The sequence below is a fragment of the Cygnus atratus genome, chromosome 9 (assembly GCF_013377495.2).
Source record: "Cygnus atratus isolate AKBS03 ecotype Queensland, Australia chromosome 9, CAtr_DNAZoo_HiC_assembly, whole genome shotgun sequence".
Lineage (NCBI taxonomy): Eukaryota > Metazoa > Chordata > Aves > Anseriformes > Anatidae > Cygnus > Cygnus atratus.
This window is the reverse complement of record NC_066370.1, coordinates 20,122,135-20,140,454: the sequence shown is the minus strand read 5'-3', so window position 1 is coordinate 20,140,454 and position 18,320 is coordinate 20,122,135. Positions and strand designations below refer to the sequence as shown.

Genomic DNA, 18,320 nt, shown 5'->3' with positions numbered 1-18,320 from the left:
ACTATTTAATAATAATAACTAGAAAGAATATGCCAAACAGTGGCATATGAGAACAGTGAAGGCTCAGTTTGCAGTCTTCCTGTTGATTGGAAGAAGCTTAAGAGAAAGATTCCACTTCTGACGTAGAATTCATCATCTATCTGTCAAAAGAGATGAATGCGCAATTCAAATGATTAGTTGGCTTAAAATTTGTTAGAATAAAATGATCATCATTCTCTCATCAGTATGTTTCAAAAAGCTGAGCAGCAGATTCATCAGTAATGATTAGACATTTATATATAGTTTTCTCACATTGCCTCTTTTTTCCCTTAGCCTTGCAGTTTTCACGAGACATAACGTGACAGAGGGAGTGGGAGGATATGGAGAGAGACATCTGAGATATACGGGATACATAGAACCTAAGAAGTGTATAGTGGGAACTGAAGTTAGTTATTAGTTTTGTGGTAGTTCAAGTTGGTAATTAGATTTGCTTTTTCTTTATTATGGTTCATCATCATTAATCCCTGCTTATCTAAAATGATGTGCTCCCATGGACTTTTTCAAAAAATGGGCAATTAGAAAGAGTTGAAGTATAGTATTTTAAGTATTAAGTGCTTTTCTTCATTTAAAGACCTATACTTGAACTTAATTGATAATCAATTTAAAATATGAAGTAGACAAGATTTGGTACTCAAAATGACTTGTGATGAAATACTATGGATTATCTAAAATACGTTTTTCACAATCAAATAAGATTTCAAAAGCATGATAACTATACAGTCTAATATGGCAGTAGCTTGGAATTTACTCAGGTTCTCTAGAAATTGTCTAATGAAAATGAAGCACTTTTCCAAATGATTGTAAAATCTACTGTTATACACATTTTAATGTATTTGCATCACATCGTCTTTTTAACAGGATATTCCAAATGCTATGTACAAGTCCACATTATTCTGTACACTATCACCAATAAAATAAAAGAAATCTGTAATCTATTTGATTATCCATTATAGGTAAATCAGTTATGGTGTTTCTGAATTGAGTGTTCTTAGTGTTACATCATGCTCTGTGATATTTAATATTACTTTAAAGCCTCAGGTCTTGGGGCGAACTTTATGAAAACTGTAGCTTTTGTTATTAAGTAAATTATTAGCCTTCAGGGAGGCCTGAAAAGCTTGGTAGTATGTGCCCAGAAAGTTGGCACTTGAGTTATTAGAGCTCGACATAAGGGTTTTTAATGACTTGAAAAAGAAACGTTGAATGAAATTTTATCCTGACTACCCCAGGTGAATTTGTGCACCCAAAAATAATGTGGTTCTGGAAGTGTGGTGATGTTTCAATGTGTTACTTTAATTGTGATTTCAAAATGACATATTTTTATTCAGGTGTGGTTTGTGCTGATTTCAGCAGGTTTTATATACGTGTTAAAAACTGACTTGGAGTTATTCCATATAGTTTGTTTCCTCGGTATTCTGAAACAACTTCTGTTTATATGATCTAAGAATTACGTTTTTGGAATGCCTGAATTCAGTTAGTATTTAATGCTTCTGCACTTGAGTTAAATGTGCATATGGGCAAATTTTTATGTGTTTGTAGCAAAAGTCTGGTCAAATGAGTTCAGTTTTCAAACCTGAGTGACTAATGATGCTTTTTAAAATCCAGTACTCACAAGAATGATCAGACAAGAGGTTGATATAAGTGCTTAGTATGAGCAAGATTCAGAAATTTAACCAATTTGTTTGAAAATTAGTCTCAAACTCACTTGCCTCTATGTTGGTATAAGCGTGGGATAAAGTTTAAAAAAAAAAAAAAAAAGAAAGCAAGCATAACTTATTTCTTAGACTACTTAGTTTAAGCTCTACTGTAGTTCTAAAACTGTCAGTCAAATGAGAGAGAAGTAACCATGCTTTTTTTTTTAAAATAGGTAATTTTGAGAGAAGATAGTCATTTGCCAAGAGATAATGTACAGATTTCAAGTTAAAGAAATAGATCAAAAATACTGACAAAATATAAATACTTTTCTGTTCTTCTACTTCAGTCATAGCTTTTGGTTTCCATAAACTCAAAGTATATCTTGAGCAGTCTTAAGCTAAAGTCTCCTCATAGTTTTTGAGAGAATACAGAAAAAAGAGAAAAATGTCAATACCTTTAAAATACAGCATTAGGGAAGTGATGTTTGTTGTCAGCGCTGTCAAAAGGGGATTAAATTTTACTTCTGCTGTATTCTCCAAAGAGTGCTTTCAGCCTTTTCATCTGGTGGTACTGAGCCTTTAAGCCCAAGTCACTTTAAGCTGACTAGTGTATTACATGACTATTAACTTGACTATCTGATTCCACAATATGTGTATTGCCAGGACGTAATTTTCTATTTCTTCTTTGTAAGTTGAACACTGCATAGCTGGTGTTGATTAAGGAAAGACAGTTATGCCACTTGTCTTCAAAAGGATTTATCTTATTTTTCAAATGGGGCCTAAAGAAGTACAATGGCTCAAATGCCATGAGCTGTGTTCATATTTTTTTAAACGACCGAAAAAATTAAATAGGTAACAGTACAGTGCTGGGAGCACTCTGGATTAATATTTTTAATTAAATATTTTAATAAAATTCTATAATAATATCTGTAGATTTATAGAACAACCAATTCATCATCACATGCTGTAAATAGACTTTCCCTTCTGATGTAAGTTACTGTAAAAGTTAATTAGAACTTGAACCCAAACGTATCCATGACAGATCAAAATAGTAAGTTGCTATGATTAATTACTGCAAAGTGATGTGGTTTGGTTTATTTTTAATGAACTGTGGGTGGCTTTCATATTCTTTGCTGTTACATTCTAGCAAAGACAGTTGTCACATGGAGGCTGTTTCTACTTTTAACAAAGAAGGTTTTGTCTGAGTAAAAAATAAAATAAATATTCTTGGTACACTTTTATTTTTTGAACATTTCCTAGCTGTTGTTTTTGCTTTTCTCAAATATCAGCGAATAGTGAATGAAAACACTGAATTTTATGTTAAGAGAATTTTTAAATAAATTTACCAGCTGAAGTACCAGCAAATGAACCCTGAAGAAAATTTTCATAGAGCTGTATAGTTTTTATTTTACATATTGCAGTAAACTTCCTGCTTGAGCATTCTGCATATCTCAGGAAACAAATCCCAGAAACAAACTGGTAGCAGCGCATCTTGGGGAAGCCAACAGCCTGGGCGACAGAGCATAGTGGTCTGTGGAATATTTTAATTTTGCTGTGTGGCAGTCGGGATACGGACACTGAAGGAACTCCAACCTAAATGTGCCTTGAAATCCACGTCTGCTGTAGGGCTGGGGACATGCTCTGGATGTAGGGGCCCCCCGAAGGGCCGGGAGGACACAGTGCCTGTTTTCAGACCATCTCTAGCATTTAAGTTAGAGCACTTTAAGACGGTTTTGCTTTTCTCAGATAGAAGTTATGACCTTTCAGGTGAGATGAATATTAATACAGTCTATTATAATGCAAACGAAGCATTTGAAAGGTATCTGCAGTTCCCTGTAGTTAGATGCTTTGTTGCCTTGCCACAAACTCCAGGAGTTAGAGTGGCTAGCGTGTCCCACCTGGAGGACAGAGGGAACAGCAGGAACTCGCAACAAAGAACTGTACAGTTTTTAAAACTATTTTAACTCAGACATTTACATTTCTCTGGCTTAATCCTGTGCCACAGTCTCAACTGGCATAGCTATTTTGGCAAGTCTCATATATATTGGCAGCGTCTGGAATCTTTTGCCCTTGTATTTACACCATTTCCTCAACCGATACCAGCTAAGCTGTCTGTTGGCATAAATTCACAAGTACATCACCAAAGGATATGCTGGTATAGTGATTAGTAATGCTAAGGTGTAACTTTTCCTTTCCAAAACACAGTTTTTTGTTGTTCATGTTATTTTTTTTGTTTGCTTGCTCATTTGTTTGTTTCCAGAATAATGTAATGTAAACTAGGTATAATTCTGTGAATGTTATAGAAAGACTGACTTGGGTGGGGGCTTAGGTTAGAGAAACCTGTGAAGATTAAGACAACTTTCCTTATCATAGGATTATGTAAATCCTACTTATTTTGTTGTTATTGTTTTTTTGCTTGTTCATTACTGCTGTGTTCTGGCAGCATTTATTGGGTGAATTGAATGTTCTTTTTCCTCAAGGAGCAGAAACATCTTTTGAGACTCCAGGTTTAATACCTACTGCTAAAATGTGTCTAAGAAAATATTGTATTATGTCATGTTTTAATCTTTTATCCCTCTTCATTACCTTTTTTCTGTTTGTTTTCCCTTTTTTGTTGTTGTTGGAGAGATTTATATCTGTGGTCTGTGGATTTCTTGCTTGGACAAACAACAGTTTAACATTTTCTTAGTTTTCTTTTTTCTTTTCATTTTATCTTTTAACAGAGAAAAAAATAATCAGTCTGAATATTCAGTCAGTCACAACATACAGGACAATTTCTAATGTTATTGGATATTTAAAAGGAACTGTGTTTCCTGGTAAGTAGCCCTTTATCATTTGTACTGATTATTTGTTTCACAATGGCTGGGAGTCATAGCTGGGGTCAGGGTTCTACTTTGTCACGCTACAGTGTGTGGCACTGCTACAGAGGAAGGCCTTTGTAGTCTGTGAGTTGATTTCTGACAAAAAGAGAAAATCTGGGTTAAACGCAGAATGATCTCAGGACGTATTGTAGTTACAATGAAAGTATTTTTATGCAACAACCAAAGTTTACTTGCAGACCATATTTGTGTTGTATAACAATAACTATGTTGGTGTTTTTAATTTTAAAATATGCTGTATTGCACAATTTGATTTAATATATGAGCTGTCTGTACAACTTTAGAAAACATTTTGATTTTTTTATAATGTTAACAGAACTTTGAATTAAATAAAATAAAACTCTGTGATTCAAATCCACAACATCCCTGGGTAACCCACCTGTCTCACTGAAACCAAGGTGCAGGGCAGCCTGATCTCTGGCTTAGTTAAGGATCTAATATCAAAAGTGATTACAGTGTAGTAAAGCCTGTGACTAAGTTCTTAATCACAATTTCTGCAGCCTTATTTTGTGTTAGAATCATGCCTTAAGCTAGTTGTATACAGTTCTATGAATAATAATTAGTTCTGCATGCCTTAAGAATTAAACAGTAAGATCCTAAATGTAATTGTGATTTAAAACACAACCCCCCTCTCTCCTTTGGTGCTTTATGTAGGTAACAGAATCAGAACATCATAGGAATCAAGATCATCGTGAGTTCATTCTGTCTGTGAATGAACTTGCCTGAAAGTTGAAGGGTTTCTGCAACACTAATGAACACTATTGCTGATTCTTGACATACTGAAAAGTGTTGTTGGCCCAGTACAATTCGTACTGGACAAATCACATCATCATCAAAATGGTCGTCACATTTGCCTTGATTAGTGCTCTCTTATTAGCTTCATAAGAAAGGACACAAATTTAGCTACAGTCTGGTCATTTCACCTTTTAAGTGATACAGTGAAGGAGGCAGAGTAGCTTTAAAGTTTATCCCTTTTAGTAAAATAATGACTAAGTTTTGTGCGGGCTCAGTGCTACACTTTTCACCAGGTTATTATTTTTTTAAGCAAGATAGAAAGTAGTCAGCACAGTGGATTTAATTTCAATAAAGGATTTAATTTTGTAGAATAATTTGAAGTTACCAGTCTACTGTCGCTAATGTTTTGCAAATAGCTGTCACAGAATTTGAAAGGTAGTAACTGTCATGTTTAGACAGGTCTTCTACTGCATTGTGAAAGAGAATGGAGACAAATAAGAAAAAGAATGCACTGGTATCTGTTTAATAAATTATTTATCTTCTCTACACGTTATTATTGCATTCTTAGTAAGAAGCTACTTTTTAAAGGTAAATCAGTGTATGCTTAACTCTACATACATATATCCAAAGGAAGTCAATAGGAATACCCAGATGTCAACAGTTTACCCCATAAATATCTTGCTGAAAAAGGGTCATAGAAATTGGCTGCGAATGTAGATAAAAGTGAGGCGTGTAATGCACCATGTAATGCACACTTCATTCAGGATGAATTAAACCTGCGATTGTTTCTTTACTCTTCCTTGTTGCTGTAGCTACACCCTGTCAACTGTTAGAATATTTGATGTTTTCGTGGCATTGATTCTCTGTCATTTTGATGGGGTTTTAGTAGTTTTCACGTACCTGGAATATTCACCTTTATGTTCCCAGGATTGCAGAGAGCAAGCCAAATTTATCTTCAGTGTAGCTTAGTGAAAGACTGGAGAACACCTCCAAGAGTGTTTTTCAGTTCTGATTTTTTTTAAAGGCATCCTAATGTGCACACATGCTCACCCACCTATATAATGGTGATATTATTTGACCAAGACATTAAAAGATTTAAGTGCAGAAGAATATGGTTGTTGGCAGCATTTAAAAATCTGAAAAACATAACATTGATTTTGTAGGACATGATTGAAAATGGGATGTATAACAAGAAGATAGTATAAAGTCACTTTTTTTCAATGATAAATGACCATTGTCCAGCCCATCACTACCCTGAACACTGTCCCATCTTGTCACTTTCAAAAGTAATGGATATTTTTTCTCCACATCTAGTCCTTTCTTTCTCTTTTTTTTTCTTACCACATGGTATCTGTCTCTTCCTGTTTCTGTAAATGATTATGAGAAAGGACAGCTGCTGCCTCTGTAACTGTGGCCATCCTTTCTCCTATGCTTTTCCCATAGTCACTTGCTTCAGGGTATTGTGTCTATTCAAGAGAGAGATGTGCAAAGATGAAGAATTTCAAAGGCGGCACCAGCTGTTATGTTTTACCCCTGTTCATTCAGCTGGTGTCTCCTACAGCAAGTTGCTGTTTGTAGGTTTTTCCATTAAAATGTCCTATACTATTTTTCATAAGGTCTCTTTCCACTCCCCTTCATACTCACTGTTCACAGGCTGAAGAGATTTAATAAGGGGCAAGCATTGTTCTGGTCTGATCACCCTGTGTTAGGGGCACTTGCTCTAATAATTTAGAATCCCTTAAGGACTTTCTATTCATTTCTGTTCCCAATTGCTTAACATTAAGGAAGTTTAAGATCCTGTGACTTTTCACTGTCACTGCAATCTATGATTGAACTTCTCATGATGCAACATACGAGTCTAATTATATGTTAGATTGCATTTTGTTACATTTGTACAGTTAGATTTATATTTTGCAAATTTACTCTAAAGAAACAAATTTTTATTTACCTACCTATACACTCCTCTCCCCCTCAAGCAGTTGATTGAAAATGTTATATTACAGGTACATAGCAGCTCCCCTATTAGTAAAGCATTTTCAATACCTTATAAAACAATATCACCATGTATTTTGTTGAACAAAACCAGTAAAAGTTCAATATCATCAAGAATGGTTTTATAATCAAAATGTATTATTGTTCAGTTAAAGAAATCTTTCCAGGCAGCAGTCACTGCAAAAAGTCCCCATGGAGTAGATATTTAATTTTATAATCAGTATAAAGTGTGGGCATTTTACCACCTCCCTGTATTGCTGCAGTCCAGTGTACTGACATCAGTGAGGAATGAATCCTTTTGGATAGAGTACTAACAGGAAACCAAAACTCTTTACATTCCTTGGAACCCATGTGACATCCGAAGGTTGTTGCTGATCTGGCATCACTTAATAACTGTTCTCCTGTTCTCTATCAATGTCCTGAAATATGGAAAGCGTGCCTTTGAAAGTCTAGATCTGGAGAAAGCGACTTTACTATATATCAGAACACACCCAATAGGCTATCCTTCAAAGAGGTTCCCATCGTGAATTCATCTCATACACATCTAATAGCTGAATAAGTCATCCAGCAGAACTCTGTGTAGACTTCTTTAAACACATCAGTCACACTAGGAGTTCATGTTGTTTCATACCACATCATCCTTTCAGAATAAAAGACGGCTCTTTATACTTGAGAGTTAGTATTTGGATTATGTATAAAGCTTTGAGAGATGATTTCATTTAATTTCTCTGAACGAGATTTATTTTGTTCTGTTTTTCTCTGAATAACTGTATACATGTTCTTTATTTCAGGTTGAAACCTAATGCCTTTCATTTTATAAAATACTTTCTTCCAGTATCATCAAAGTTGCTAGGTCTGACTTACCTTTCTGTATCATTCATTATCTTTATTCCTCTGTCGTGTCTCTTCTCTAAACCTGCAGTCCAGGTCTTTTCAATGTCTCCTTACCTGGAAGTCTAAGTCCTGATATCTAACCATTCTGGTTACCAGCTTCTCAACTGCTGTTTCTGCAATGTCTTTTTTGAGATAGGGTGGTGAGCACTGAACACAGTCTTCCAGGTGAGGGAGTGCAAATGCTCTATCTATTTTCTCCATGTTTCTCATTGTACTACCACATCTTTTGTTTTCTTTTTTTTGGACACTAACATGTATTTAAGGTAGTGCTTCCTGGTTATTTATTTGATTTTTTTTTCTAGAACACTCTAATACAAGCATGGAACTTTTATTAGATTATCTATATGATGAAGTTCTGGCTGGGGAGAATAGTAAGCAAATAATGAAGGAGAGGGCACAGGGATGAAATTAGGAAAGTACGGATATTTATTAGTTTATTTTTAAGTAGTAGTCACAGTTTTATATATTTATATTGTACAATTGTCTTGCACATGATCATATAAACTTTTGTTGACAGCACTGTGTTGTATTAATGACATTACAGACTACTAATAAAAATCATCCTTTGTTTTTGTAATTCTTTTAATGTTAGTATCCAGGAGAAGTAAGATTTTCTCTTTTCGGTGTTTTTTTTTCTTTTTTTTTTTTCAGACAGATATGTCCTAATTGGTAGTCATCACAACAGTTTGAACACTTCCAATGGGCAAGAATGGGCCAGTAGCACTGCTATCATTACAGCATTTATACAGGCTTTGATGTTGAAGGTCAAGAGAGGCTGGAGACCTGACCGGACCATTGTTTTCTGCTCCTGGGGAGGAACATCGTTTGGGAACATTGGTTCATATGAATGGGCAGAGGTAAAACAATTTTAGAAGGAAGCATTGCAATAATTATTATGTTTCTTGAAAACATAGAAGCAATACGAAATTACCATATAGAAGTTATAGTTCATTAACTGGTCTGTGACAGCTGTTTGTGTACATCCACATACTCCATAGCATATGCAATGAAAACATCTGTAGAGAGGCAGTTCCTGTGGAACAGAGCATGTGTGATAATGGGGTGGAAAGGTGTTCCCCGAGCATTGGAAGTTGCTCAGTGGTTATACACAGCACTTTGTGAGCTGATTCCCCTCGCTGCTTCGGCAGAGGACTGTAAAGGAGGACATTGCCAGAGTTTGGGGGAAAAAGCTCTAAAATGACCTAGGTGTCCATGGTCTGGCTGGGATGGAGTTAACTTCCCCACAGCATCCCACATGGTTGCTGTGCTTTGCACTGGTAGCTGGAAGGGTGTTGGTGACACCCCAGTGCCGTGGCAGTGCTGGCACAGCATCCAGGCCAGCTCTCCAGCCCCACCAAGCCACGAGGTGGGCAAGAGGTGGGGAGGGGACGTCGCCGAGGCAGCCAAGCTAAACCAAGTAAGGGGACAGGCCATGCCATGCGGCATCACGCTCAGCAATGAAAGCTGGGGAAGGGGAAGGAGTGGGGAAGGCTCCCACTATGAAGGTATCAGTCTTCCTGAGCAACCGCGGCCTGTAGTGAGGCCCTGTTTCCCCAGAAGTGGCTGGACGTCGCTTGCTGATGGGAAGTAGAGAATAACGTTGTTCTTGTTTTGCTTGTGCATGGCCTGTGCTTTTTATTTCATTGAACTGCTCCTATCTCAAACCCACAATATTTGTTGTTCTTTCCCTCCATCTCATTCCTGGCCACACTGTGCTGAGGAGGGCTTTGAGTGTGTAGCCATGTGGCACTCAGCTGCCTGTCAGCGTTAAACCACAGCGCTAGGCCCAGGAGATCCTCAGAGGGTGGCTGCTTGGAGGTTCAACAGTTACTTACTAATTTCTAATTGATAGACTTAGTGCTGGGAGAGCTTAGTCATGAGCACACTGAGTAAAAGGAGGAGAACCACATCATGGTTTACATTAATTACATAAACATTTCAGAGTCCCATGGCTACTGCTGGTTCACTTTTCATGTATTTGTGCTTAAAAGCTACAGTCCAATATAGACAATTCCTCGTGTGCCTTTCCATTCAGCAGAATAGAAGTCAGCTCAGTGAAAGAAAATGCCTCATCCGAGTCTTGTTGATCATATATAATTGCAGTGGACTTCAGTTGATAAATTAAAGGAATAGCTAACAGACAGGTTCATGGCTGCTGAATTAAAACAGTAGATAAAATGAAGAGTTAATTTCTTTTTATCATGCATGAGAAGCAACTAGCTCTCATTTGAAGCTTCCTACCTCATCATACTTCCAACATGATTATTCTTCAGAAACAAGAAGGGGTGAAAAAATCAAATTGAAAAGATCCAGGCTGGAAGCAAAATCTGTTTAGTTCCACTTCAAGTCGGCTTTACATCAGATGTAATTGCGTTACACCCCTTCTGTTCAATATGAAGAGCCACTTCACGCAAAAAGTACCTCATTACTGAGAAGGCAAGGGGGATTTTTTTTAAAAGAGATAATAATTGAAACAGTTTGTACATACTATTTTCATAGTCTAAGACATAATAAAGTGACAACACTTGGAAAGTTATGCAATTTAAATCTGAATTTGGTTTCTAAAAATTATAGTGCATTTAACTCTTGATAATGATCTCTTTTGAAGTTTGTTTTCTGTCAGGCATAAATGTAAAAGGCCTTCACGTTGTTTCACAGTATGTAATGTTTTCATTTTTGGTCTTACAAGTGTAGTCATTTTTAATTCCTCCTAGGCCTGTTTGCATTTTGTTGAGACGATGTGTGAAATGGAATTATAACTTCTGCTATAGAGAGAAATGACTCTAAAATATCCTTTGAATTTCTTAACAGCATATTGTAAAAAGCAGTAGTTAAGTAATACTTAGGGATTCACAAAGGACAAAAACACAGAGTGCAGTCTTTCCCTAGAAGTAAAGGAAATAACAAAACAAATCTTCATTATAACCATGTGTATTAATAACCATCGATCTGCTTCTGTTCTAGGATCTCAAGAGAGTTCTTCAAAGAAATGTTGTGGCTTATGTTAGCCTCCATAATCCAGTCAGAGGCAACTCAACTTTACATCCTATTGCATCTCCTTCTCTTCAGCAACTGACAGCAGAGGTTAGAAATATTTTATTTCATGTATGGTTTATGAGGTTACACAGATAATCCCCTATATATTGGTTGATTTTAAATAATTACAGATGTAGGTTTTTCTGTTTAAGTATTTTAACTTCGCAAATACACATGAACTGTTTTTACTAAATAAGCAGGTTAAACTTTGTCTTAGAAAAAATTACAAGGTGTATTAAGAGGTCGGAAAGGATAATTTACTTCAGCTGTTCATTATACCAAGTCTCACCACACTTGCATGCCCTTCAGCTTTTACACCTTTTTGCAGCTTTGAAGTAGCATATTCTATAATGATTACAAGAAATCAGATTTTTCTTTTCCTAATCTGAACTGTCCAGACTGTTTCTCATCATGCATTTAAACCTGTATATTTACCAGATGTAAAGTGACATTCGGGGGAGAGTATTACCCTTACTATAATAAATACTGTCTAAAGTATATATGTCAGGTTCACAGCTCACACCTTTGTAACGTGTCTACAGTCAGGAGATTCCATAGTTCTGCTCATGTAGAACTATGCATGTAGAACTGCATGTAGGCTTAAAACTAATGATGTTATTACTGTTTCTGAGTTTTCAATGTATTTGTTAATACTTAAGATGAAGTGGAAATAGTGTAAGATACATACTAGATGATGAAAACAGTTTAAAATAGAGTGCATAAAATGGATTTAAATTTGACTTTCATAATGTATGCGTTTTAGAGGTTTTTTCCATAAATTTACCAAGCTAATATTCATTAGGCTATTCTGATGTTTCTTTGACTTGCCTTTGAAACATCTGGTACTAAACACTGCTTAAAGTATCATCTTGAATTAAATGGAGCTTAAGGCTGATCTTACTTGACGTTTTCTGTCCAACTAAGTTAGTAAAACGATATTGGTCAAATTGCTTCTTACCAATATTTTAAGCACTTCTGTACAGTGATTAGATGATAATTTCCTCATGGAAAGGATCTGGTTTATTCTGTGTAAGTATTGTGAAAAGTGCAATGCAAAATCATTTCTTTTCAGGGAAGAAAAAAAAAGATTTTTATTTGTGGAGAAGTATTTATAATGTTGTATATGTGTGTCTCCAGGTGTACTGGATATGTCAGTTACAATCTTAGTACACATTTTAGCTACTGTGTTTGCAAAAAATACTCTTCTCACAGGTGGCTAGCCTTTTGCTAGCCTATAATTTCTGCAGTCCTGACTCCAAGGAAACAGGTATTTGCCATTTTACAGGAATAAATATATTACATTAGCTCCTTGACCTACTTGTTTTATTCTAATTTTGTTTCTTTGAATTCAGAATACAATCCATGATGATGATTTGAAAATTGGAAACTGTCTGGAGCTGTGCAGGAGAGAATTTCGTTATAATTTATCTATCACTTTATTAAGATTTGATTCTTTTTTTCTAATAAAGATGATAGTGAGTGCATTAAAGCCATGCCCTCTGTTCTGGAAAGAAAGGAAAGGAAATCTCTTTTCCGTTTCCACTTTAATTCTGTGGTGCATTTGGATGCGATGTTTGAATATTTTATAATTCTTGTAGTGGCATTTGTGTACTATCCAGAAGCGTGGACACAGCATCTCTTCGGAGTCCTACTTTGTACCAGTGAATTGGTTAGTGTTTAGTCAAACATGACTACAGCTTCATTTTTTTCTTCTGGTAAACACCCTCCATCTTATCTCTGATTCTTTAATGGGTAAGGCTATGTTGTTGAGAATATATCTGTTCTGCATGTTTACCCTGAAGCCCCATTTAATAAGGACAAAATGCACGCAAGGTAATCTGTATACTTTTGTTGTTTGTAGGCTAATATTATTTGTAATTAATGCAACTGTCATACTGTTTGTGACATTGAAAAGATTTATATGAATTATTGCTTCCAAATGCTGGCTAGAATTCTGAATTCATGTCAAATATTATGATAGTGATGGAACAGCCCAGCAAAGATCATCATTTGTTCCCGTGGGTACTCACAGTTGGATCAAATAAAGAATACTGATATTACTTCCAGCACTTGCCAAGAAGACAATGTAATTATAGATTTACTTCAAAATTCTGATTGTCATAAGATGTGCAAATGTCATAAGATTTGTCTTTTTGGAGGTCATATCATCTTGAAGGAAGTCCATCCATTTACATGAGATTCTTGTTAAAGATGCAAGTTGTAAAGAAATGCTTAAAAAGTCCAGAAAGAAACAAATATCATTCTAATTTGTATTTAGTAATTCATCACAACAGTAATTCTCTGTACATAAGAGTATTAGAACAGAAATGCAGGTGAAACACGAATGTAGAATTAACAATATCAATCTGTTTTAAAATGAAAAGGGAAAATAGACCATCTTGTTTGGTTAGGTAGAAATCTTCTGTAATTTTTGGATTTGTGGAAGATACCTCAGTGTACCTTTGGATTCTGTGGTAAAACTCATGCTTCCACTTTCAGACTTGCAGAGCCAGCTTGCATTGTTTCTCCTATTCCTTAACAGTATTACTAGTATTGCAACACAGTTTTGATAATCAAGATTTTTAATGAAAGTGTGGGCACTCCGTCTTAGTATAACAAAGGGAGAATGTAGTCCTAGGGATAATTAATACTTCCTACAAAAGCCTACAAATATAAGTACTAGAATTAAAGGGGAAACAATGAAAAACAGTAGCTTGACCTGTGAAAGAAAGCTGGAGTGAAAATTGCACTAAATGCAAAGTACTCAGTGAATGCAACAAGGACCATATCTTCAGAAAACTGTGTGGAAATAGCAAACTGACAGGCAAATGCATACAAGGGTGTTTATTCTCTATGTTATCTGCATATGGCTTTTCTAAAACCCAATTTTGGACACTTCATAAGCTTTCTAATCACTGCAGATTCGAAAACACTTTCTCTTTTAATTTCTGCAAATTTGTAGGAAAGGTAAGGAAGACGTTTTAGCTGAAATGTCGTTTGTATGAATATTACAGACTTACCAATAAAAAGAGAAGTAAGGAACCCGATAAGTCAGGTACTATGTGAGATCCAGTGGTCAGTTAGAGAGTAAAGTGATTGCATAATTAACAGAAACGGTGACTTCTTAAATATACTTAATGTAAAGGAATTACATCTTTATTTTAGTGGTGGGTTTTAAAAGGGAGCTACATAATCAGTCTTCAAATAATAATTTTATGTGCCTTTCACTGGGATTCTGGTTGAAACACCAAATTACATGAAGAAGCTAATTTAAATATTTGGATTAATTAAGCAAAGAGGAATTCAAACAATTCTGAGACCTTGACATATTGAATCCAAATCTTTTTTATATGACTATGCTAATTAGTGTCCACATTAACAAGAGGGAAATTCTGCCAAGTTATATTTTTGCCTACTATTATTTTCTATGGAAAATGATTGTCAATTCACTTGCTCAGTTAGTGAATCACCATTTGTTGGCAGTATGTCATTGGTAAATTAGGTTTGTTTTTTGCTGGCATTCATTCTCTGTAAATAAGGCCATTAATGATTTTTTTCTATAATCAACATTTCACAAGTAAAAATTTATTATGAAACACATTTATTTCTATTTACTTTTAAGTGATTATATGACCATGGCTGATCAGACTCCAGATCTGCTGTTATTTGTGCACCCAAGAAAATTTACTGTTCCTTGAGCCATTTAATGCTACAGAATTAAGTAATTTCTATATCAGAAATTTAAAAATGTCTGTCGGACACACACAGCAAATCTAGTTGTTGCATATGTGTCATTTCACCCACCATGACTTTCTGAACTCATAACAAGCTAGCTTTGATCAGTGCTTGGTCATTTGGTTATACATTAGGTGGAATTGTATTCCAAATAAACTTCAGTAACAAAGTTGAATGGTTTAGAAATCACCTTATGATTATGGTGATTATTATGTTTTGGTTACACACCGCAGGATTTTTTAGCACCTAGGGGCCTTTATATCTTAACTTAGAAAATTTGTCACTTAAAGCATCTGTTTAAGATGTCTTTAAGTGTTGGTGCACTTACATTTCTTATATGTAAAAACAAAGCACTGTTCCTTTTAAGGCTATTAATTGAATTTCTGTGTCTATTCTGTTGGCATAACTATATAATAAGTATCTAAAACTTGGGAGAAGAATTTTTAAAACTAACAGGTGTAGTGTCAGTCACCCAAAGGGGAAAAAAAATATTAAAGGTTGAGAGATTAAGCATCTTTGTAGGCGTCCTTGAGGAATGCTTCAGAAGAGTTTGTGATGGCCAAACCTTGCATGCAAAATAAAATAACGGTGGTAATTAGTGATTCAAAATTGTGGAAGAAGTGGGAAAAAACATTCCATATCCATCTACAGGTGCCATAGCTTTAATTATCATAAGCTTCAATTTGAATGATTGTAGGGAATCCTCATTTATTGTTTTTTCATGCTCTATTCATCTGTTTGCTTAACTGCCAAAACTTTCTGGTGGTTGTGTCCTGTCCACTGTGGAAAAAAATACTAAATAGGGCTAGAATGGAGTTTTTCAGGACACTTCATAATTGGAATTACCACAAAATTTCAGAACTAATTTCAAGCCAGTCAAACTATATGCAAAAAGTCTCTCTCTATCCAAATCATTCACAAGGTTTTAATCTGTAACACACATTTAATCACATTTTCATTTGACAAGTCAAAGAAACGTAATTCCCATAATCTTACTTCTCCTGTCTTTAAATGCATACATAATTTTACTTCACTGAATACAACAGGGAAAAAATGTACAGTATATTTTTCTTTAAAATGAGAATACTCATGTTTTTCATTGGAAAGATTTTTCTTTTAAAAAGCTGAACATCAGGTTCTAAGTTATTGCTATTGATTTTTTATAGGTTTTTGAGCTGTCCTAGAAAATTGTCGTTTTTCATGTTTAAATGGGAAAAAATATTTATTAAAAATAATTTAAAAAAAAAAAACTATTGGTTTGTGTGAATAGAGATATAGCTAGTCTTCCTGCTGTTTCATTGTGATGGTAAAGGAAAGAATGCTCTACATTATGTCTAACCAGAATTATTAGGATTACCTACTAACTTTGATTAATCCAGTTAGACTCTGGAATTCAAAAATATGTCCAAACATTTGTTGAAGAGTTAATGTTATTTTATCCATGTTTTCTACCACTAATAGTTATTTAACAAATATCTGTTCTGAAATTCAGTAATACTTGAATAGCTTTTAAAGCTTCTCTCATGAAACGGATGTCAAATATATATTTTTAAAATCCTGTAAGTGTAACATGTTCTTAATTCATACTTTTCTAACAAATTAAGGAGTTTGAAACTCAGTTGAAAAGTAGACATTTAAGCTACTAAGGGACATACTAAAAGTTAATACACAATACTGGAATTTGTTTTGTTCTTTCAAAGGGGCACTAAGGTGAGTGGAAAATCTTTTTTAAAAAGTACAAGTCATTTTAACTCTGAAATTGTAAAGGTGTAGTTTACCAAGTAATAATTTAAGAACAAAACAGAAGGTAATGTTATATAGAAGAGACTGGACATGGAAGCTAGTGTATATGAACTCCATGGTAATATCACATTTTTAAGTATCTGTCTTTCATGCCAAAAAATCTAATTTGATTTTAGATTCATTATTTTAGAAAAGCTTGTCTTGTATGATACATTTTATTGTTTGCATTGTGTGCTGCATTTGGTCTGCTTTGTGTAATGAGTAGATTTTTATATAAAACAAACAGCAGTAGTTATTTACAGTTGTCACTCACAACATTTAATTAAATCCAAACACCACAAAAGTATCATAAATCATATTTATATAATACCTTCAAGTATGGTTATGAAATAGTTGCATGCGTAGCTGAAATGGCTATGAACATTCGGAAGTGATGGTTCTTTGGAACCAATTACATTGTTGTAGGTACTTCAGGGCTCGGGGGAATTTTTTGGGAAAAAAAAATCATGTAGAGTCATTTTCTCCCTGTAAATTAATGGATTATTGCTGTAAATTAAGCACAGAGATGAACAGGGTTTTTTTTTGTTTAGTTTAGGTTTTTTTTGGTTGGTTGGTTTTTATTCTTTCTTTAAAAGACATGAGAATTTTATTTTACTGATTCCAAACATGATAACAGTGATTAGGTAAGATGTATATACAAATGAATATGTAACCTTTGATGTTGCAAAACAAAACTGATAAGGATTTCAAGCAATCACCTGATCAAAAGCCTTGTATATCTGCAGAAATGAGTCTCTGTGATGTGTGTCAACTTCCAGTCTACAATATCCTACAACTTTCTCAGATGATCTGTGCCTGTTGTCTAAGAAATTAATATTTGGAACATTCTTTTTCCGTATGTTGAAGTTGTCACAGTTGGAAATTAATCTTTCTTTTCCCTTTTTTCCTACTAGCAATCTTTACTCTTTTTGCAATAACCTTCTTACATACTGAACACAGTAATCATACCCTCCCTCAGCCTCTACCATTTTAAACAAATGCCATTTACATCTACCACAGAAAACTGTAAAAGCATAAATGGTATATAGCTTCAATTAAAGATGGATAGATCCATGGAAGAAAAAAAGCATGAAGGGGGATTAAATGTGAAGATACCACCTTGTGTTTTAAGAATTTAAGAGCTAAAGTTACACAGATGATGGGAGAATGATCAGGGTAAATGTTACCACTTGCTTCCTCTATTCTGCTCTTCCTTACCAATTTAGAATTGGTATCTGTAGAGAGCAGGATGTTGGCCCAGAAGGATCTGTGAGGTGTCATATTTAACCACTAGAACTTTCCTTCATAATGCATTTAAGTATGTTTTTTCGTGGCAGAGCATTTTGTTAATTTGTTTTCAATTTAATTATTAATCCCAAACAATTAAATCCCATGTGATTTTTGGAAGAGGTAGTTCTCATTTCCTATTTTCTATATGTCATTTAGGGCACACTGACTTTCAAAGAGGAGCCAAACACAAGTTTTATGAAATTTTCTGTTTCTTTCCTGCCTTCCATTGTGAAGGGATGCACTGTTGTTACCTGAGTATCTAAAGGTGTTCAGATTCTCCTGATGGGTGGTGCTTGGTTGAGTATTT

At 34.8% G+C, this 18,320-nt stretch overlaps 1 protein-coding gene across 1 annotated transcript in view; it reads left to right on the top strand.

Moving 5' to 3' along the window:
• Window positions 1-18,320, top strand: part of NAALADL2 (N-acetylated alpha-linked acidic dipeptidase like 2) — a 416,355-nt gene that overhangs the window by 306,967 nt on the left and 91,068 nt on the right. Inside the window, exons 8-10 of the mRNA XM_050712534.1 lie at window positions 4,394-4,486; window positions 8,822-9,027; window positions 11,135-11,254. Of these exons, the coding sequence (XP_050568491.1) occupies window positions 4,394-4,486; window positions 8,822-9,027; window positions 11,135-11,254 (419 nt within the window). The remainder of the gene's footprint in view (window positions 1-4,393; window positions 4,487-8,821; window positions 9,028-11,134; window positions 11,255-18,320) is intronic.